Here is a 22,982-nt window from a genome sequence, read left to right on the forward strand (position 1 = left end):
TGTCCTTGATTTGTGTGGTTGTAATTGGGCCCACTCTGCTTGGGAGGGATACCTTGGGACCCGTGTCCCATGTAACATGTGACAGCGTGAGGAACGTGCTGAAGCCTGACTGAGGAGCGGGGAGTCCCGGCCGAGCTGAGCCAGCCACAGGCCAGTTAGCCCGTCCCGTCCCGTCCCGTCCCGTCCTGTCGTGTCCCGTCCCGTCGTGTCCTGTCCCGTCCCGTCGTGTCCCGTCCCGTCCCGTCCCGTCGTGTCCCGTCCCGTCCTGTCCCGTCCCGTCGTGTCCCGTCCCGTCCCGTCCCGTCGTGTCCCGTCCCGTCCCGTCCTGTCGTGTCCCGTCCCGTCGTGTCCCGTCCCGTCGTGTCCCGTCCCGTCCTGTCCCGTCCCGTCCCGTCCCGTCGTGTCCCGTCCCGTCCCGTCTCGTCGTGTCCCGTCCCGTCCTGTCCCGTCCCGTCGTGTCCCATCCCGTCCCGTCGTGTCCCGTCCCGTCCCGTCCCGTCCCGTCGTGTCCCCCTGCGATGCTCGTTAGGAGAGGAGGGAGAGCAGCCCCTGCCTTGTGTGATGCTTGCTCGGAAGAGTGGGTTTTAAACTCTTCTCGAAAAACATCAGTCTCCTTCCTAGTGATATTTTTTAGGATTAAATATGTATTTATAAGTAAAATGATTCTATATTCAGTTTTTAATCCAGCCAAACCTGATTAAGAAATAACATAAGTAAAAGTGTAGGTTAAATTTGTCCACTGAAAGTAATTGTTGAAAGAAAGGAATTACATTAATGGAGCAGAGAAGTTTGGACCCTGAAAACTGGGACACAGACGTGAATGTGTGTAACGTTGGAAGAGATGTTTGCAGTGTGGACCTAGTAAGTGCATCGAGAGAGAACATGTTACTTGTGTAATAAGCTTTGTGAACTGTTCTCTTTCTAGATGTCTCAGAGCATGTCCTCCGTATCCTCAAGGCATTCGGAAAAGATAGCTATTAGAGAGTAAGTATTTGATTTGTATTTTGTGCTTTTTTCTGTGAAAATAATGTAACGAACTGAGTAGTATTGAATTGTCAATGAAAAAATGTATTTCAATGGCTATAATCTTTCAACTTTAGGTTCAGTCAGCTGAGTGTTTTGTACTCATTCGTAGTTAACTTTTTTTTTTATTGAAAAGCAAGGTTTTTCTAAATTATTTTGGGAATGTTAGGATTGTATTTGAAGTCCTTCCTATCATAGCTTTAATTATCACTTACACACACATTCCTGAAGCCTTTTGGATTCTACTTCCTTTTCAGCCGGTGCCGTCTCTTTTAAATCCCATTCGTCACCTCAGTCTTTCTCATTTTAGGTTGGAGAGTCTTGATATTTGAAGTTGGAGTGTTTCTTCATTTTTATTTCTCAGACTTCATTTTATTGATATGCTACAAATCCATAATACACTGTTAAAATTATCACTTGAATAATTTAATAGACAATATTCCAGGACCAAATTACCCCATAGTGATGTATTGGTTTTGGGCATGGGCTACTGGAAAGGAGGGTGTCTGATAAAGCATTGTTAGCAGCTCGTGAATACTGGTCATTTCTTCTCTACTTGTCAGGACTGACTTAAAAATAAATAAGACGCTCTATTTTGTCTGTAATAGATCCATCGACCATATGTTTGGTTATCAGGCACTCCTGGTTACTGATCTTTAACTTCTCGTTAGAGTTTTATCTTTTCTCAGTGATTTGAAAGGGCTGGGTGTATCAGTCTTTATCTACCAGCTGTATGTCAAGTCAAATCAATATAAGGTCTTTCAAAGATTAGAGAGAGATGAGTTTAAAAAAAAAAAAAAAAACTGCCTCAGAGAGGCCCTATCTTCCTTTTTTAAGGTATTATCCTCCAAAACAGTGCCTGTCACATCTTTTTAGGCAGGCAGTTAATTGTAGGATAAATAATTAGTGAATGATAGACTGTTATCTTTTTAAAGTTTCCCCAGTGACGTTAATGATTTATTAGGTATAGGACCCACTAAGTTATCTTAGATCTAGATTAACTTTGAACTGATATTCCAAACGACAGTTCTGAAGGACCCTGAAGAGACAGACACCAGCTGAGACACCCTAGGCGGTCACACCTACTCTTTCCTTCCTGCTCCCTCCTTCCTGGCTTCACCCCGAGTCAGTCATCGCTGTTGACTTGTTTAAGCCTAACTAAGTACATGCAGCTGGTTCAGTTGGGTTTTCTTTCAAATTGAGGAGACTGCTTGGAGACTGGAGAAGTAGTATAAGGTAGTTCTTTCTTTCCCACTGTAACTGTAAGTTTGCTCCCTCAATTTATGTTTATTATTGCAAAATGAAAGATTAGAATGAATACCTTCTTTCTCTAGCTAGATGAACTATAATGGGTATTCTTCTTCTCCCCCTCACCCAAGCATTTTTTTTGGGTTGTGTTCTTTTATTTATTTATTTATTTATTTATTTATTTATTTATTTATTTATTTATTTATGGCTGTGTTGGGTCTTAGTTTCTGTGCGAGGGCTTTCTCTAGTTGTGGCAAGCGGGGGCCACTCTTCATCGCGGTGCGCGGGCCTCTCACCATCATGGCCTCTCTTGTTGCGGAGCACAGGCTCCAGATGCGCAGGCTGAGTAATTGTGGCTCACGGGCCTATTTGCTCCGTGGCATGTGGGATCCTCCCAGACCAGGGCTCGAACCCGTGTCTCCTGCATTGGCAGGCGGATTCTCAACCACTGCGCCACCAGGGAAGCCCGGTTGTGTTCTTTTAAACAGTAGATTGTATTGGAAATTTTATTTTTAAAAATTTTGGGTCTTTGACAGTTGCTCGCGATAGCCTTTGAGCGTCTGTGTATGTCCAGCATTCCCGTGAGGGCCTGGGTAGAGTAAAACAAAATCATGTAAATATGAAATTTCCTATTGCATTGTTTTTTTTTGTTTGTTTTTGTTTTAAATTTATTTATTTATTTATTTTTGGCTGTGTTGGGTCTTCGTTTCTGTGCAAGGGCTTTCTCTAGTTGTGGCGAGCGGGGGCCACTCCTCATCGCGGTGTGCAGGCCTCTCACTGTCGCGGCCTCTCTTGTTGCGGAGCACAGGCTCCAGACGCGCAGGCTCAGTAGTTGTGACTCACGGGCCTAGTTGCTCCGCGGCATGTGGGATCTTCCCAAACCAGGGCTCGAACCCGTGTCCCCTGCATTAGCAGGCAGCTTCTCAACCACTGCGCCACCAGGGAAGCCCCCTATTGCATTGTTAATTGAATGTTTCATTGAACATTGCAGAATCAAGGTGACTCCTTCGATCAATGAAACCATTCCTTTGTTCAGTTTTCAGGTGGGAGACCTGGTCCTCATCATCCTGGACGAACGCCATGACAATTACGTGCTCTTCACCGTGAGTCCCACCTTGTACTTCCTGCACTCAGAGTCGCTGCCTGCCCTGGACCTCAAACCAGGTGAGGGGGGTAAGTGTCACATCTGTAAGCAAAACAGTAAACCTAGAGTGGAGAGAATATATTAAAGATTTTTCTCCCACGTTGTCTAATTATATCAGAATTAAATAGGTAAGCAGGAACTCTGCCTAATCTGGTTTTTGTTTGTTTGTTTGTTTTTCTAAAATCTTCATTATCCAGATTATTTTCCTGGATTCTGCTGATGCAGTTGGATCAAATATCTCATACTCTAGCAATAGCAGAATTACACTGTTAAAATTCTCATACCTATTTAAGCTTCAATATAACATGCTCATTTGTTTATAAGGGCATTACTTGTTTTGGCAAAAATAAATTCTTTTAAATTATAAGATGTCTTTTCTCTCCTATTTGTCATCCTGTTTCTACCTTTTTCTTTCATTGAACTTGTCAGTAAATTTTTTTAAAAAGGCAATAAGCTTTGTTAAAGTATACTAAATTACAATTAGTATATTACTATCATCTATTACATTGATCTTTAAAGAACTCAAAAAGAACAGAATAGGTACCCTGGGATACTTAGGTTAAATAGAATTATTCAAAAACAAGACTGTGTGTCCATTTGGTTTGATGTTCCTGTTTGGAATGACTTGTGAACATGGTCATATGCCCGTTCTCTGAAGTAGGCCGCACACGATCACGCCAACATGGCTGTTGGCGGTGGGTTATGTAGAATGTGACCATGAAAAATGAGAAGAGAAGCTTGCAGTTTAATTTACTGGTTTTGTACCTTGAAAACAATGAACTCGATTTTTTTTCTTGAATTTTTTGGTAGGTTTTTTGTTTTTCATTTATTTAGACTTATTTGAAAATGATTTTTAAATTTACCAAAAAAGTTGCATAAATAAGTACAGTATAAAAAAGCCCTATATCCCTTCACGCAGAGTCACCTGCTGTTAACATTCTGCCCCATTTGCATTACCTCTGCCTGTGCACGTCTAAATGTACTGATCCACGGCTGTACACAAGCACGCGCACGTTTGTTTCCACACAAAGTGACATCCTGCCCCTTTAATTACTTCACTCTGCATTTCCTAAGAACAGGAAGAGTTCAGTGTTTACATCTAGTAACCTCTCACTGTCTACCACGCGCATTTGCATTGTAAAGACTCTCACAAGTCCCTCAGAAAAGAATTTATTTAACAATCTTTACCACAGAACTCAAGCCCCCTCTTTTTTCCTCTTCCTCTGTCCCTCCGTCCCTCCCTCCTTTCCTGCATACATACATGCATACATACGTACATGCATACATACAGAACAGGATGCCAGTTGGGGTAATGCTGCCTACCGACTCCTTGCCCTGGGGGTGTGTGGGTGACCAGGGCGTTGTTATGCCCGTGACGGGGACTCATCCATCACTCCTTGGACATGAGTGTTAGATGGTTCTTTTCAGAAATTGTGAATTATCTGTGAAGGGCTCTATTAGTCCTTAGAGTAGACTTGCCATATCCTGTGGTCCAGGAGTTTTTTTATCTTTGTATCACATGGTGGTATCTATATGTTCATTTCAGATGGTTTATTCAGGATATCTTTTTTTTATATCATGCCAAGTAAGGTTTATGGAATAAAAATCAGTTTTAGCTTCTCAGAGGCTTTACCCTTAACAGATAATTTATTGGTCGAATACTTTTGGAATCAACTCTTTTATGACAACTTCTCTTCTGATAATTTTTAAAAGAGAATGAGTATCTCTTACACACTTTGCCGTGTGAGAACTAGCTTTTTCATCATGTCTCCTTCCACATTTTTTTATCTCCCCTCCACACAAGTACTGCCCTTTAGACTTTCTTTCATCCTTAATCCTTATTAGTTATTTATCGTGCACTGACTGTGTTTGCATTGTGGTGCCAAAAAAAAGAGAGAAGACAATGCTTTCCTTTGAACCTAGAATATAAATTTTGTCTGTGTAACTGTCTGCTTTCAGTAGCAGAAAAGGTCATGTGTTAGCACTTTCAGTAGGTGGCACTGTGGAGCTAATTTAGAATTCCTAGATTTATTTGTTCATGATTTGTACTCAGATTGTGTTTTTGTTTCTTGAACTTTGTCAGTTCTGTGGTTTGACTTACCATCTGCACTTAATGAGTAAGTGAAGCCAAAATTAGTTGAAAAGTAAAATTCAGTTTTGTTTTATAAATTGTTATGCACTTCTGTGATTTCACTCTCGAGAATGTCATTAAACTCTTTTGACTCTGGCAGTTATGTTTTCATGAATAATTATAGTTGTACTTTCTAAAAGAATTTAATGGTTTCATTCCATAGCCTCAGGTGCATCTCGAAGACCATGGGTCCTTGGAAAAGTGATGGAGAAGGAGTACTGTCAGGCCAAAAAGGTAAGCCCATCGTGGGACGCGGACCTAGGAGTTGTAAGAAGATTCTCAGGATGCTTTATGCAGAGCAGTGCTCTTCTTGGCCTCTGATTCACTTGAATTAGGCCTGAATTTAATGAGTGTGAGTTTGCACCAGCAATTTTATGAATATTTATGTGATTTACCTTCCAGGAGTAGAGGTAGATGGCCAACAAGCTATCAACATATCCAGGAAAACTACAAGAAGTTTCTGTTCTGAGTATTAAATTACTAGTGTTTTCATGTGCAAAGAAGGAACACAGCATAACTGGTGATTAATCTGTTTGTAGGTAGAGCTGATGTTTCCTTACTTTTATAATGCTACCCCCACTGAAGAAAGATAATGTGAGATATTGATGGCTCAGAATGCACCTGACTGATGTCGGCAGTGTCAGTGCTGTAGAGTCAGAGAGATCCAGTGAGCAGTCTTCCTAGCTCGTTTGTGGACCCCGTGCGCCAAAACAGCAATAGAACTTGACCTGTGTGTTGTTGAGGTTTCTTTGATGTTTAAAATAATAACATATGGCTCACTTTGTACTGTATTATTTAGCAGTGATTACCGACCCTGCCGTCAGTATTAGTGGCTCGTCTGTTATATGCTCATCTGGTGAGGGGCGGATCTGTGTCCTTTGATAAAGACACCCCTCTCCCCACAATGATCGAGCGTTGCACAGTGTGGTAGGATGGTACCTCTGTAATTTGGTTTAATCACCCTTTTCTTTCTGTCTTAGGCACAAAACAGATTTAAAGTTCCTTTGGGGACAAAGTTTTACAGAGTGAAAGCTGTGTCATGGAATAAGAAAGTATAATTTATGGAAGAAATTGAGGCATTCTGTGACGTTTTTCTGATCTGTCCCAACAGTGCTCATTCATCACTCCAAAAACAGGCCATCTTTTTATACACAAGTCAACACGACAGCATACTTCTTTAGTGTATATCATTTACTTTTTACCTGGCTACATTTTAGGAACAATAAATTCATCAGAACCCTTGGCTGAGTTAAAATGGTTTTGTTTTTGTTTTTCTACCCAAGTAACTCTAGAAATGCGGACCAAACTAGTTCACTTTCTCAAAGGGCACACGCCGTGCGTCGTGGTTTACCATCAGCCATATTCTTCGCCTGTTACATATACCTTAGCGTGAACTTAGATACTCAGTGTTAGTTGTTATTACCAGCACTTGTCCTTTCGTGAAATCAATATCAGAAAACTTGCACTCTTTAACACATTCTTTATAAAATGTATAAATTCTTCAAAACTATTTAAAGGGGAGTGTTATTGCATGCAGATAATCATAATTTTGAGTTTGCCTCTGTAGATTACTAAAACAAATTGTTTCATTTATTTTTTTAAATGCCCTTTGATGTTTCAAAACAAAAAGGAACTCTTATTTGATTGACTGACTTTAAGATCAGTCATAATCAGCAATCTTCAAAAGCACTTTGAACAGATTGGTCGCCTGGGTTCTACAGGGAGGAGTGAGCTAGTGGGGCTTTCTCAAGCAGCACACAGACCTTCCCAACACTTTATTATTCTGTTTAGAATAATCTTATTGATGACGTCGTAATTCATGGTTCAGTTTCAGAAAAAACGTATTCATTGTACATTAACCATTTAGAGGTCATTTAAATATAACAAAATGTTGTATTGTAAAAGACATGTAGAATTTTAAAACAATAAAGATTTGAACCTGTAAATGTGTGTGCCTTTTAAAGAAGGATACAATTTTTAATATATTTGAGTGATTGCTGGGAAGTGTGAAAAACTTGTTCTGTATCATATCAAAAGAGAAACATGTTTATTACAAAAATGTTCTTTAACTATATGCTATGTAACAGGGTAAAACAGTGTTACGTAGAATAGAATTGTGTGAAGCCGATCTTTAGCTAAGTTGCCACAGAGCAGAGGTATTTAAATGAGTAGTTGAGCTGGTTGAGACTTGTTTCAGGTTTATTGCTAGAGAACAATAATAAAGTGATTCTTTTTTTCAGAAAATATTTAATTTCTTCATAAAAATAAGTTAAATATTTTTTAAAATATGTATGTCTAATAGTACAGAAAATGGAATAAACACCATAGTGTATAGAAAACTGAATTTGACAACATATTAATGAATAAATGAACAAATGATTTCACATGTTTCTATTCAATCCTTCCATTACATCTTCATGCAGAGAATATCAAAGCACTAAAGAACATTATGTACAGAGTGGTCCTGCTAAGCAGGTGAGGTTGGTCTGAATGAATCTGCCGGGGGTCTGTTTGACTTGAGATTTCACGTGGTCATTGTGTTGTGGGGCTGTGGGCTGACGTGTGACATCTCAGGAGTGTCGCTCTTTAACGTTGGCTTCTGTTGCTTAGAGTTTTTCTTATATCCCATTTCATATCCGTGCTATCAGTGGTCACATAAACCTTCACAAAGCAAACAAAAAGAAAATGCAGTTTTCTTAGTTAAAAAGAAGAAAAATGAAGCCTGGTTGAGTTCTTACCATTGGGTCGTTGAGGTGAGCCTTGGCATCAGAATGTCCACGCTTCAGTCCCAGGTCTAACTTTAATTTTGGCCAAGTTGCATAAACTCTGAGCCTCAGTTTTCTCATGTATAAAATGGTGTAATAATAAGACCTACCTCGTAGGGTTATTTTGAAAATTAAGTGATGAAAATTATAAAGGGCTTTGAACAATTTCAGATAAACAGGTTAAGTACTGAATAAACATTAGCTATTATAAAGATTTCTTTATCAGAATCTGTAAATTCACTATTCAAACTCGAGAAGAAATGTAGCTCTCTTTATTATGAGAATGAAAGTTTAAGTCACATTTAACTGCAAGTAAACTTGAAGCGTACATGAATTACATGGATAGTTTTACTTTTGCAAAAGTACCTGGATATCCTAAGAACAGAATGAGCAAAAATTATACAAACTTTCATTTTTATTTATTTAAAAAAATTATCATGGTATAAAACATGTATGTGCTTTCAAAAAAATTAATATGCCCTTAAACCCCTGTCCTATTTCCCAGTTTTGCCACGTGGAAGTAATTTTGCTTGTTTGGCCTTTTTTTTTTTTTTTTTTTTTTTTAATGTGCCAGACTATACGACTATACTGGTATTTCTCGATAAATCAATTTATATTTTCAGTTTACGTTCTCATATGATACGAAGATTTAGTTACTTCACAAGAACCTTTTCTGCTTGTATCTTTCCTGCACTGTATATTACTTTCAGGTTGGTTCATTAGCATTTATATTATCATGACTTTTTTTTTAGTAGCCATCCTAAGTGGGTGTTTTATGTGCTTGTGGGGCATTTGTATATCTTTGTTGGAGAAATACCAGTTCAAGCACTTGGCCCATTTTTTTCAGTTGTCTTTCTGTTGTTGAGTCGTAAGAGTTTTTTTTATATATTCTGGATACTAGGCTCATATGATTTACAAATATTTTCTCCCATTCTGTAGGTCATCTTGTCAATTTCTTGATAATCTCCTTTGATGTGCAGAAGTTTATCATCTTGATAAAGTCCAATTTAATTTTTTTTTGCCTGTGCTTTTGATGTCATATCTAAGAGTTTTGTGGTATTAACTCATATTTAGATTGTTGATTCATTTTAAATTGACTTATGTATTTGGTGTGAGGTAGGCGTCCAACTTCATTCTTTTGTATGTGGATATCCAGTAATCCCAGTACCACCTGAAGAAACTTTTTTTCCTCCAATTGAATTGTCGTCGAAAATCATTTGACCATTGACGTATGGGTTTATTGCTGGACTCTCAGTTCTGATTCATTGGCGGGTGTGTGTGTGTGTGTGTGTGTGTGTGTGTGTGTGTGTGTCCTTATGTCAGTACTGCATTCTTTATTGAGTTTTATAGTAAACTTTGTAATAAGTTTTAAAATCTGGAATTATGAGTCCTCCAACTTTGATCCTCTTTGAAAATTGTTTGACTCTTTAGGGTACATTGAGTTTCCATATGATTTTTTTTTTGCCACGCCGTGAGGCATGCAGAATCCTAGTTCCCTGACCAGGGATCGAACCTGTACCCCTTGCAGTAGCAGCATGGAATCCTAACCACTGGACAACCAGGGAATTCCCTCCATATAAATTTTTGAATTGGTTTTTCCATTTTGGAAGAATGACTATTGGAATTTTGTTAAGGATTGCATCAAATCTGTAGGTTACTTTATGGCAGTACTGCCAATCTTTTTTTTTAAATTAATTAATTTATTTATTTTTGGCTGTGTTGGGTCTTTGTTGCTGTACGCGGGCTTTCTCTAGTTGCGGCGAGCGGGGGCTACTCTTCGTTGTAGCATGCGGGCTTCTCATTGCGGTGGCTTCTTGTTGCGGAACACGGGCTCTAGGTGCGCAGGCTTCAGTAGTTGTGGCTCGTGGGCTCCATAGTTGTGGCACGTGGGCTCTGGAGCGCAGGCTCAGTAGTTGTGGCACACGAGCTCAGCAGTTGTGGCTCATGGGCTCTAGAGCACAGGCTCAGTAGTTGTGGCGCACGGGCTTAGTTGCTCCGCAGCATGTGGGATCTTCCCGGACCAGGGCTCGAACCCTTGTTCCCTGCATTGGCAGGCGGATTGTTAACCACTGTGCCACCAGGGAAGTCCCTGTATTGACAATCTTAGTATTGTCTTTCAGTTCATAAATACATGATGTCTTTCCATTTTATTTTAGAAACATTTTGTAGCCTTTGGTATACAGTCCTTTTTTAGTTAAATTTATTTTCAAGTATTTTATTCTTTTGGATTTTATAAGTGGAATTGCTTCTTTAATTATCAGATTATCTGAAAATAGAAATTGTTCTACTTCTTCCCTTCCAATTTGGATGCCTTCTATTTCTTTTTCTTGCCTGATTGCTCTGGCTAGAACTTCCAATACTGTGTTGAAAAGAAGCAGTGAAAATGAGAATCTTTGTGTTCCTATCTTAGAGGGAAAGCTTTCAGTCTCTCGCCATTGTGTATGCTACTCACTGTGGTGGGTTTTTCACGTATGGCTTTCATGTTGAGGAACTTCCCTTCAGTTTCTAGTTTGTTGAATGTTTTTAATGACGAAGCGGTGTTGAAGTTTGTCAAATGCTTATTCTGTATTCATTGAGATGGCCATGTGTTTTTCTTGTCCTTCCTTCTATTAATGTTATGTGTTACATTGATTTTCATATGTTGAGTCATGCTTGCGTTCTGGAATAGACCTCCCGACCCCACCTGGCGGTCATTTTGTGTAATCCTTTTAATCTGTTTAATTCAGTTCCTAGAATTTTGTTGAGGATTTTTGCATCTAAAGTGGAGGGACACATTCTCTGGATACTAATCCACCATCTTTTGTGACATCACTATTGGATTGATCCTTTTAAAGACAAGAAAACAGGTTTGGAGTGATTAGTGACTTGGCCAATGTCTCAGAATTAGGAGCTCAGTGAGAATCACATCGATCACTCCTGACTTAGCATAATGTTCTTCCAGTTGAGGGAGAGAGAGGAAAACCCCCAAACCCTGGGTTTATGGCTCAATTTATTCCGATGGTTGGAGTAGTTTACATGAATTCCATTTCTTTCAGGCATTGGCCTGAGAGAACAAAAACACCGAAAGATATGTATTTGCTAGAAATTAAGACTATGCATTTATCATAAGTGCTCTAAAGTGGATCGTTTATATCCTCCTTCCTGCTTACTCAAAATTGGGGGTCGAGAGGTCTTGTTTATTTTTAAAATGTCTTTGTGCATATATGTTTATCAAAGTACAACTCCCTTAAAAATGCTGTGGGTTTCCTATAAAACTGTTTGGAGTTCCCTAAATGTCCTTTAAAAGCTAAATCATGATTCACACAGACCTCTCTGGAATAGTGGAGTGCTCTGGGAAAAATCTCTTAAGATGCTTAAGAACTCCTTTGTCTAGCTGAGAGGATTTTCTAGGTGCTGACGTAGCCCAAAGGGCATAGCAGTTACAGTCTTGATTTGATCATGATCCAGAAACCATTTCTTACTTTGAGAATCTTCAGCTCTGGAGAGAGTGGACCCAACCTTACAGGTCCTGCGTCTTCTATATTTTTGCTGAACTCTTCTTGTAAATGAAAAGTTTCTTCTCTGTTTTCATGTCCCTCTTCCCATGCCTCATACAGAGCTGAAGGAAACCAGTGGACACTTTGAACATTTCTTAGAAAGTTTCTTAGCCAAAAACACACATTTGCTAGTTTTGCCAGTTGTTTTGCTGCTTAAAGACGTAAGTCACCATCTTTCCAGCTTCCAATAGCAGTTTTGCTTTTCCAACCTTCACGGACAGTTAGTTCCCTGTTCTCCCAGGCTTGTCGGGCAGTGCCAGGTGTTTTGGGTTTTGGGTACCAGTTTCTGTGTCAAGTATATTGTAACTGCTCATTTCAGTGAGCAGTGGCTTAAAGTATCGTTCATTTGCTTTACGTGGCTGCAGTCGTCTGTCGATTCACTTCAGGCTGGCTGACATCGCTCAGTTGGCTGGAACTGAGTTAGGGTCACCGGGGATGCCTCGGTTCCTTATGTGTCCTGTCAAAGTGCCCCGGTTTCTAAACAGTGGCTGCAGGGCTGCCTAAAAGAGGGGGCAACAAAGTCGGAGGCTTAGAAGTCAAATTATGTCACTTCTACCACAGTCTTTTGATCACACTGAGTGACTGAGCCAACTCCAAGTATAGGAGTAGCTATTGGCCTTTAATATTAGGTATAAATGTCCTTGAAGATTTTTTAAAGCATGTGATTTAATGATGCCTAAAGCCACAAAACTGAATACTGTTTTGTTTTGTTTTTTAAGATTTTTTTTGATGTGGACCATTTTTAAAGTCCTTATTGAATTTGTTACAGTATCGCTTCTCTTTTGTGTTTTGGTTTTTTGGCCATGAGGCATGTGGGATCTTACCAGGGATCGAACCCGCACCCCCTGCATTGGAAGGCAAAGTCTTAACCACTGGGTCGCCAGGGAAGTCCCCAATACTGTTTGCTTTAAAATCTAATTTTCATAAATTTACCCTTTTACTTAAACACTTACTAGTGATGACTGGGAAGCAGTTTAAAATGTTATTAATGTCCATTAATTGATGGCTTTTATGTTAGTCATACTCTTAGAATATAAACAAGCCATCTTTGGCCGATTTTGAAAAGCACTTTGTGTAATTTATAATCTTTAAGGCTAAGATGGAAATTCAAACAATTCCTAACACAGTGGTAATGAGACATACTGTCAGCTGTAAGCTATTTGGTTTACATACTTCTTAGGTGTCTCAGACGCCACTGATTGTTTCCTTCTCACCTTAAGATAGATGAGGTTTAGTAGCAGCGTCACTTCCAGTGTTAGCGGAAACAAGCCTCAAGCCTCCACGTAACAAAATGGACCATCAGTCCTCTGCATACCCTTGTAGTGAAAGCAGTACGTGTGTGTGTGTGTGTGTCACGTAGGGACACTTCTGTCCGGGGTCTGTGCCTCACTAAAATGCTGGGCCGTCAAACCACTTGAACAGATGTTACCCTTTTCCTTCAGAGCAGAGCACTAGGCAGGAATCCTCCATCTTCGCTGTCACTAGCGTTTAATGGCAATTTAGGGAATTCCAACACTTTCAGTGGCTTTCAGGGACTATTTTTACAAACGTTATGTGTCGCTTCAGAAGGATCTCTCCAGTTTTGTGGACCCTAATAGCACAGATGCTTCTCTGACAGTCTAATTCTGAATTGATGCTGTAATACTTCTTAGACTGATTTAGAAATGCCACCAACTAATTCCCCCACTGGTCATAGTAGTAATGTTGCTCGGTGAATAATTAGCGTAGGTGTCACTTGTAATCTCTTTGGAATTCTGTTTGGCCAGTGGGTGTCTGCTTAACCAGCGTAGGCGTCTAACATGAACTTGGTTTCTTAAAGAATGAGTTCTTAAATAATTCCTACAGAAGTGTAGAGCCTAACCTTAAAAGCATATACGATGCCTGAATTCTCGGCAATTTCAGTCACAATCATACACAAGCTTATCTCTGCATCCTACCTGTTTGAGAAGTATGGTTTCTGGAGATGTCACTGTCTATATAGGTGGTACTACTTTTAAAACAGGTTGTACATGGTCTAGTTGAAATGCATACTTTTCCCTGTGTTTTCATGCCACCATGTACTGAATTAGGTCCTTTTAAAAAAGTAACATTTTCATGAATGTTACTCAGATTTAGCCTGTAGCATTGAAGAATACAAGGGAGCATGAATGAGCAACTTTTTCAGCTATGACAATGGCCATTTACGCTCTGGAAATCTTACCAGAGGACTCTTCTTACCAATTAGCACTAAAAGCAATTGTGCATAATTTAAAATATTTTGAGATGCCTTACAAATAATAGTATCATTATATAATAAGTAAGAGCATTCAAAAATTCTACACTCTACAAGAATTCTCTCATCACTCTGATCCTGATATTTCCATGGCGATCCAGAGTGCTAGACAGAGGCCACCTTTGAACTTTGGCATCTGATACTTCCCAAAGCATCTCTGTATTAACCAGTGATAATATGAACCACTGTGTACTCCTTAAGACATTGGAGAGGCTTTTCAAACCATGAAGTTTTGATTTCTTGAAAAACTAACTGGCCATTTACTGTTATCAGTAATCATGGTATTCTCAGCTGAGGTAGCTGAAACCTCACAGCATGAACTAAATGATAATTCCTAGTGGGTAGAGGCTTGTGGATATAACTGGAACGTCAAAAAAGTTTCTCCACTTTAGAAGCATAAACGCTGTCTTCTTATTCCCCTTGAATTACTTATCACTTTCCTTCTATAAGCATGTCAGTGCTGCTCTGTCTTCTAAATATCTTTACGCAAAACTGTTTCCTAAATATATATATACACACATAGATATATATTTATGAATCAGTAGTACCAATTTCTCCATGATTATGTATAAAGGCAGACCGTGTCACAGGGGGTGTGGTTCTGGTATAAAGCAAAACCATGCTGATTCGTGGTGAGTAATATAGTTGCCAAGGGAACATAGGATACACAATGGTTCAACTTTAACTTTTCGACTACCATGTGAAAGCGATATGCGTTCAGTAGAAACCGTACTTAGACTTTTGGATTTTGATCTTCTCCTGGGCAGCGAGATGTGGTGGATCCCCTCGTGAGTGCTGGGCAGGGCAGCAGCAGCTCCTGTCACCACGAGGTCTCCAGGGTGATCCACTGATGCACTGGCAACCGTTCTGATTTTCGCTTTCAGTACAGTGTTCAGTAAACCGCATGAGATAGGCAGCACTTTAGTATAAAACAGGCTCTGTGTGAGATGATTTTGCCCAGCTGTAGGCTAATGTGAGTGTTCTGAGCGCATCTGAGGGAGGTGAGGCTGAGCTACGAAGTCCAGTAGGTTAAGTGTATTTAATGCCTTTTCCACTTGAAATATTTTCGACTTAACGCTGGGTTTATCAGGATGTAAATCCAATGTAAGTCAGGGAAGATCTGTACTAATAGATGAAGTCTTTCTCTTGTTGGAAACCACACATCCACAGCCTCTAGGACTATTTTTCCAGATGACTAATGCATTTTTTCTCTAAACTTTTCTAATTTTACTCAAGTTCTAGGGGTGCCTGCATGTGTTCTCTGCAGTGTCCATTAGAATAAGCAAACTTAAATTGGAAATACACAGATTATTCACAAAAATCTTGACAATTCCAACACTTCTGACATACCAAAATACCTGCTGAGTGCTCATTGCCATATTATTTCTATTTCGTTAAAAAATTACAGAGCTTGTCGCTAAAAGTTTATCATTAGAATGAAGTTCAGAAAGTTTCCATTAAATAAATGCCTGACATCAAAATGATTCTGCTATTCAGGCAACAGCGAAATTCAAAGTTTGATTGGGGTTGGAAGGACCAAAGCCAAATGCCTTCTACTTCACTCGCAACGTTACTTAGGAGGGTGCAATTGCGAAATGGGAGATGACCGACATTTAGACTATCAATTTATTACAATTATTTTGCTCAATATTTTCTCGTATATTTTTTTCAGTGTTTGGGGAGCCTCTATATTCAAGTTTCCCATAGTAACAAAGTTGCGTGTTACAGAAAGTGATGAGTGGTGGCTGTGGTCCTTTCTGGGAGCAAGTCCTGTACGTTAATATAAGAGCACAAGCAGACCGTGTAAGGATAGGGTTTGTCCGACGAGGAGCGTGTTGACTATTTCCTGCTTAGTGATCCTCTTATAATAGGATGAACTGCTCTGTTCCAGGAGTCTTCCCGAGTGAATGCAGGCAGAGGAGGACACAAGAAATCCATAATTTCACCATTAAAGCCGCACCTACTGCTGAACCTATGTTTATGGGAACCAGGTGCGTTCTGAGATGGACTTAGACATTTTCACAAGGTATTAAGTGTTCAGTGACCAAGTACTTGTAGAGAATTGAATTTGGTAAACTAGTCCCACTGGGTGCATCAGAGAAACTGTGATCAATACTTACATCAGGAGGGGTTTTTTTAGTTATCTTATGAAGAATATGTGGAATTTTATTTCTTAAAAACATCACAGCCAAAATATACACAAATATTTCTTCTTGTAGCTGATGTTGCCATTCACAAGCAAGAGCTAAAAATGTGCTTTTCTAATTAAAAGATAATTTATAATTTGCAGTGTAAACACAGATAGCATGAATATCTATAATAATTATAATAAATGCCAAGATTAAAGACAAATTGATGTAATATTTTTTTTACTCATAAAAAATAGGAAAAGGATGGAAATATGTTAATATAAATGTTTCAGACATTAAAAAAAAAAAAGCTTAGCAAAAAAAAAAAAATAGGAAAAGGAAAAGTTAAAATCCCAGGTTATAGCACTAGCTGTTATTTCTCTGAGATCTCAAAACATTTGTAGAATATTTCTAGTAGGTATCCATATATACAACCAGGAATATAGAAAATGAATTATGAACAATGCAAAATAAAGGCTCCTTAGGCGTTCATGTAATTTCACTTTGTTTTCTGGATATTGGGTTAAGGGACATACTAAATTTTGTATTATTTTTTCTATTAGAAAAAGTAGATGTAATAGAATTTATAGTAAAAAATGTCTGATCACCACTGCCAGTGCATGGCCTGCAGCTCTCTGCCATCTTTGTCCTTATAAAGAGATGGAAAGTAAGTCAGGGAAAAGAATCAAAAGAACTCTACCAAAGCAAATGCATTCATGTCTCCACCTAAAAATAGCATCTTGGGAAATGATTGTCTCTGGCCTCACAATCCAGTTACGGTTTCTGCTCACGGGGTAAAATGGAAAAGAAACAGAGTCCAGAAATAGACTCACATATATACAGTCACCTGATTTACTACAAAGGCACCATTGCAATTCAGTGGGGAAAGGATGGTCTTAATAAAAGATACTAGATGCAAAATAAATGCACCTTGGCCTTGACTGCAGATTATGCACAAAATGTATTTGAAACACACAAAAAATGTATTTTGAAATGGATCATAAAATTAAATGTAAAAGGTAAAACAATAAAGCTTTTAGGAGGAAAAAAAAAAGAAAAATATCCCTTTTTTTCCCTCTGGGGAAGGACCAAAGAAAACATCAAAAGAAAAGATTGAGACATTAGATTTCATTGAAACTAAGAACTACTATTTATCAAAAGACCCCCTTAATTAGAGTAAAAAGACAAGTCACAGACTGGGAGAAGATATTTGCAGTACATGCATCTGACAAAGGACTAGTATCTAGAATATATAAAGAACTACAAATTGATAAAAAAAGACAAGCTGATTTAAAAGTGAACAAAAGACTTGATGGGTTCTTCACAAAAGAGGAGAACCAATGGCCAATAAGCTGTTAACAAAGTGCTTATATCATTAATCATCAGGAAAATGCAAGTCAAAACCACGATGAGGTGCCACTACACACCCACTCGACTGGCTTAAATTCAAAAGACTAACAATACCAAGTGTTGACAAAGAAGTGAGACAATTGGAACTCTCGTACACTGCAGGGGGGAAGAGATTTGAAAGCACGGCAGTATCTTTTGAAATTACACACTGCACTGACTTGGTAATCCCACTCTTAGGTATTTACCCAAGAATAATAAGTGCATATGTTTACCAAAAGATGCATACAATAATGTATAGAGATAAAACCTGGAAACAACCCAAATGCTTTTCAGTAAGAAATGGATAAATAAATTGTGGTATATTCACACAGTGGTATATTATGTAGCAATTTATAAAAGAATGAGCTATTGGTACACATAAAAACATAAAGAAATGTCACAGACATAACAATGAATTAAAATGACAGATACAGAGATTTCATACTGAATGATTCCATTTATATGAAGTTCAAGAATGGGCAAATGAACCATGCTGACAGAAGTTAATTTTGTAGAAGGGCCCTGAGGGAGACTTCTTGGGTGCTAGAAATATATTTTTTCATTGGGGTGGGGTTAAGTGGGTATATTCACAGACTTTACTAAATGTGTGTTTTACCTCAACTTTTTAAAATAACTGCAATGGTTGATTTATGTATTTCTTCTCACTATTTTGCCATATGTTGTTCTATGCATTTTTAGACCATATTGTTAGGTAGATCTATGTTCATAATTATTACATTTTCTTGATATATTTTCCCATTAACCTTTATACAACATTCTTCTTTGTTTAGTATGATGCTTTTAGTTTTAAAAAATATATTTTGTCTTATATTTAATAGCTATCCTTGCTTTCTTTCAATCCATATTTGCCTGACATCTTTTTTCGATCTCTTCATTTTTATCCTTTCTTGCATTTTGTTTTACATGTGTCTCTTGTAGAAAATATATTGATGGATTTTTAGAAAACATTTACTTTAAATATTGTTATTTTAGGACTTAATTCTTTTTCCTGATATTGGCAGTATTTTACTCTGCTTCCTTTTTATTTCTACTTAATGTGAAAGTTATACACTTAAAAAAATCTTTCTGGTGATTATCTGTAATTTATTAAGACCCACCTATATGCTTCATTTTCCCATAAGTGTCTAAAGCTTTATTTATATTTATTTCTATCTATGCTTTTCCCTAAATAAAACCTTTCCTCTATATAGTCTTAGCATGCTCATTAGTCCCTTTAGTTTCTCTTGACACTGCCTGAATTAGTGTTGTTCAGAGGTTTTTTTCCAAATTTTAAAAATATTTATTTATTTATTTATTTATTTATTTATTTATCTTGGCTCTGTTGGGTATTGCTGCGTGCAGGCTTTCTATAGTTGCGGCGAGCGGGGGCTACTCTTCGTTGCGGTGCGCAGGCTTCTCATTGCGGTGGCTTCTCTTGTTGCGGAGCACGGGCTCTAGGCACGTGGGCTTTAGTATTTGTGGCTCGTGGGCTTCAGTAGTTGTGGCTCGCGGGCTCTAGAGCGCATGCTCAGTAGCTGTGGCGCACGGGCTTAGCTGCTCTGCGGCATGTGGGATCTTCCGGAACCAGGGCTCGAATCCATGTCCCCTGCATTGGCAGGCGACTTCCCAACCACTGCACCACCAGGGAAGTCCCTTTCCAAATTTTTTGACAATGTATTTCTTTCCTAGAAGTTCAAGGATTGAGCTGAGTCAGAGAGCCAGGTTCACCATCTTTTCCAACCTCGGAATAAATCTCTTTCTCTGTTTTCACACATAAGGACACTGATACTCACAGGGGTTAATGGAGTAGCTCAGTGTCAGGACCACGAATTCTGTCCATCACTCACCAGTTCAACAGTTACAGAGAAATGGAAATACTCGCAATTAACTCCTTTTCCTGGCTTCCCATTTCCTACTGCAGGCAGCCTCACTCCGCCTTCTCCCTCTCACTTCCACTGGGAGATCCATGTGTCCTTCAGACCCTTGCTCAGTACTTACTATATGCAAGTCATCGTGAGGGTGACGGGGTGTGCTGGGGAGAGTGTGTGTCCCTGGTGGACACGACCTTCCCATTGGTCCCCAAATTCAAACGTAGTAAGCATCATATTGGACCACTGCTCTGATATGTTCAGTTCCCATGGAGGATGTCTTAGACTTTTAAATGTATTGTCTGCCCTTGTATGTCTTTGTCTCGCATTGATCACCCTCCAGGCTGTGAGTCCCAGAGAGGCAAGAACCGTGCCTGGCAGAGGTGCTCAGAGCAAGTTTGCTCCCTTCTCAGTTTGGGGAAGTCCTTTACCTCAAGTCTAAATCCAGCCTGACGCAATTTTATTTTATTTTATTTTTATTGAAGTAGAGTTGATTCACAATGTTGTGTCAGTTTCTGGTGTATAGAAAAGTGATTCAGTCATACATTATTTTTTTCAGATCCGTTTCCATTATAGGTAATTGTAAGGCATTGAATATAGTTCCCTGTGGTATACAGTAAATCCTTGTTGCTTATCTATTTTATATAAAGTAGTGTGTATCTGCTAATCCCAAACTCCTTATGTATCCCTACCCAACCTCCTTGGTAGCCATAAGTCTGTTTTCTATGTCTGTGAGCCTATTTCTGTTTCATAAATAAGTTCATGTCATATTTTAGATTCCACATATAAGTGATATCATATTTGTCTTTGTCTGGCTTACTTCACTTAGTATGATAATCTCTAGGTCCACCCATGTTGCTGCAAATGGCATTATTTCATTCTTTTTTATGGCTGAGTAATATTCCATTGTATATATGTACCACATATTCTGTATCCATTCATCTGCCAGTGGACACTTAGGTTGCTTCCATGTCTTTGCTATTGTAAATAGTGCTGCAATGAACATTGGGGTGCATGTATCTATCTGAATTAGAATTTTCTCTGGATATATGACCAGGAGTGGGATTGCAGGATCATATGGTAGTTCTGTTTTTAGTTTTTTAAGGAACCTCCATACTGTTCTCCATAGTGACTGCACCGATTTACATTCCCACCCACAGTATAGGAGGGTTCCCTTTTCTCCACACCCTCTCCAACATTTGTTATTTGTAGACTTTCGGATGATGGCCATTCTGACTGGTACGATGTGATACCTCATTATAGTTTTGATTTGGCTTTCTCTAATGATTTGCAATGTTGAACATCTTTTCATGTGCCTGTTGGCCATCTGTACGCAGCCTCATGCAATTTTAGACTGCAGAACCCTTGGTCCATGTCTACTCACAGGAGGAACATGGTCAGAGAGGGGAGTTCAAAGGAAGACAATGGGGGAGGGCCGTGTTTTGCCTGTCGCCGGTACTTTACGGAGCGTGCAGTGCTCCGTGGCTAGCATGCCCAGGACAGTCGGGGCTCAGGACAGATGATCTGCCCGATTCTGAGATTCAAGTTAAATCAAATTCAGTGGTGTAGCGTGAACCTGTAGGAGGTGTGTGCGTGAACAGAGAAGGGCAGATCCACATCTGATGACGGGGAAGGACAAGAGAGCCTCTAGGAGGTGTGTGTGTGAACAGAGAAGGGCAGATCCACATCTGATGACGGGAAAGGACAAGAGAGCGATGATCTATTTTGTGTTTCTAAGCCCCTCCCCACATCGAGGGGCCCCCTTGGTCACCGCTGGGTGCCTGGTAGCGCCGGGTGGAACCCCACAAAGTGACCCTCGCCAGCATCTTGCGCCTCGGTCCTTGAACAAGACCTCTAGCAGCTCTCTTTGCCCTCGGCTAAACCCATCACCCAAGGCTGAAACACACCACAACGGAAGAGCTGAGTCCCAAACCCCTTTATAAAGCAGCGGAGGAAAGAGGCCCGTTTAGCCAAACCAGCACACTTTATAAATGTAGGCAGCTGGCTCGCTTGCAAAAAAACATCAACCTAGTTTCTTGCCCAAAATAACATCCAGATGAACTGAAGATAGAAAATGTAGATGCCATTTAAAAACCAGCCCAGGGCTTCCCTGGTGGCGCAGTGGTTGAGAATCTGCCTGCCAATGCAGGGGACACGGGTTCGAGCCCTGGTCCGGGAAGATCCCACATGCCACGGAGCAACTGGGCCCGTGAGCCACAACTACTGAGCCTGCGCGTCTGGAGCCTGTGCTCCGCAACAAGAGAGGCCGCGATAGTGAGAGGCCCACGCACCGCGATGAAGAGTGGCCCCCACTTGCCACAACTAGAGAAAGCCCTCGCACAGAAACGAAGATCCAACACAGCCATAAATAAACATAATAAATAAAATTTGAAAAAAGAAAATGCTCCCTATTAAAAAATAATATAATAAAATAAATAAATAAATAAAAACCAGCCCAGTGATGGAGTTAAATACTTGTTACCACCCCGGAAGGGAAAAGACTTTCTAATCTTACTAAGAGAAGAAATTACGAAGGAAAGAAAAAAAGGTAAACTTGTCTGTGCTAATGGAAAAGTATCTTCGGTGAATGGAATAACCAAAATAAAATGGCCAGCAGCTCACAAAGAAATATTATTTCTACAGTTATGATAAAGGCTTACTATTTTATGTAACTAAAAATAAATACAAATTAATAAGAAAGTTACAGTACATGAATGGGTCCAGTTACTACAAAAGATGCCAAGAAATTTTCTAAAGAAATTGGAACCTGTTTTACTTTTTACCTTTTAAAAAGAGTGTATCAAAAGAGAAAGTTGAAACTAAAAAAGCTGGGTCTCCATGGCCTAAATCACAGACTATTTACCGGCAGCCTTAATAGTTAAATCCCACCTACTTCTTGGTGGGTTTTAATTTCTCTTTCAGGAGAACTTCAACTTTTCAGACACATCAAAATTGTTCTAGCAAAACGTTTAGTTTTATTTCTGTCTGTGACTTAAAAGCCTTGGATAATCATGAGTTGTTATATACGGATTCAAGCCTGCCCTTCACCTACCATTTTCCTTCTTTCTTTTTTCCTCCTTCTGATCTGTGTGTTTCCGCTTCGCTCTTAGCGTGAGCTCCCTGGTTAGTGAGCTCTCTCGGTGCATCGGGTACGAATGCTTGTGGGAAATCTCAGAGCTCCGAGCCTGAATTTGGAGAGCAAAAAGTATAAGTAGGTGTCAGTAAATTCAGCAGTACTGTGGCAGTCTCGTCCAACTTGGGTTCATCTGTCCAGTACTAGTTGTTAGGTCACAGCCCTTGAAGACGTTTGGGAAACGTGCCTTTTTGCAAAAGCGTCGAATTCCCTAAACTTAAAGTGCCAGCAATTACAGGTCTCTCTACTGAGCTCCAGTGACGGACCTTCCTGGGTGTCCGGTGCTGCGTTAAGTGCACTGGGGGACGACGCCCAGGCTGTTGCATTTGCTTTCTGTCTGTGGA

The 22,982-nt window shown here is 39.6% G+C and overlaps 1 protein-coding gene across 5 annotated transcripts in view; it reads left to right on the forward strand.

The window, feature by feature from the left end:
* The window catches only part of RB1CC1 (RB1 inducible coiled-coil 1), a 69,889-nt gene extending 53,479 nt beyond the window's left edge, over positions 1-16,410 (forward strand). The window contains exons 21-24 of one of the 5 annotated variants that reach the window (XM_057532415.1): positions 926-984; positions 3,308-3,444; positions 5,710-5,780; positions 16,011-16,410. In XM_057532415.1, the coding sequence (XP_057388398.1) occupies positions 926-984; positions 3,308-3,444; positions 5,710-5,780; positions 16,011-16,121 (378 nt within the window). In that variant the 3' untranslated portion in view covers positions 16,122-16,410. The other 4 variants (XM_057532416.1, XM_057532417.1, XM_057532418.1 and 1 more) reach the window with 4 other exon arrangements.
* Positions 16,411-22,982: the final 6,572 nt, after the last annotated feature.

Source organism: Balaenoptera acutorostrata, chromosome 17, assembly GCF_949987535.1.
Source record: "Balaenoptera acutorostrata chromosome 17, mBalAcu1.1, whole genome shotgun sequence".
NCBI lineage: Eukaryota > Metazoa > Chordata > Mammalia > Artiodactyla > Balaenopteridae > Balaenoptera > Balaenoptera acutorostrata.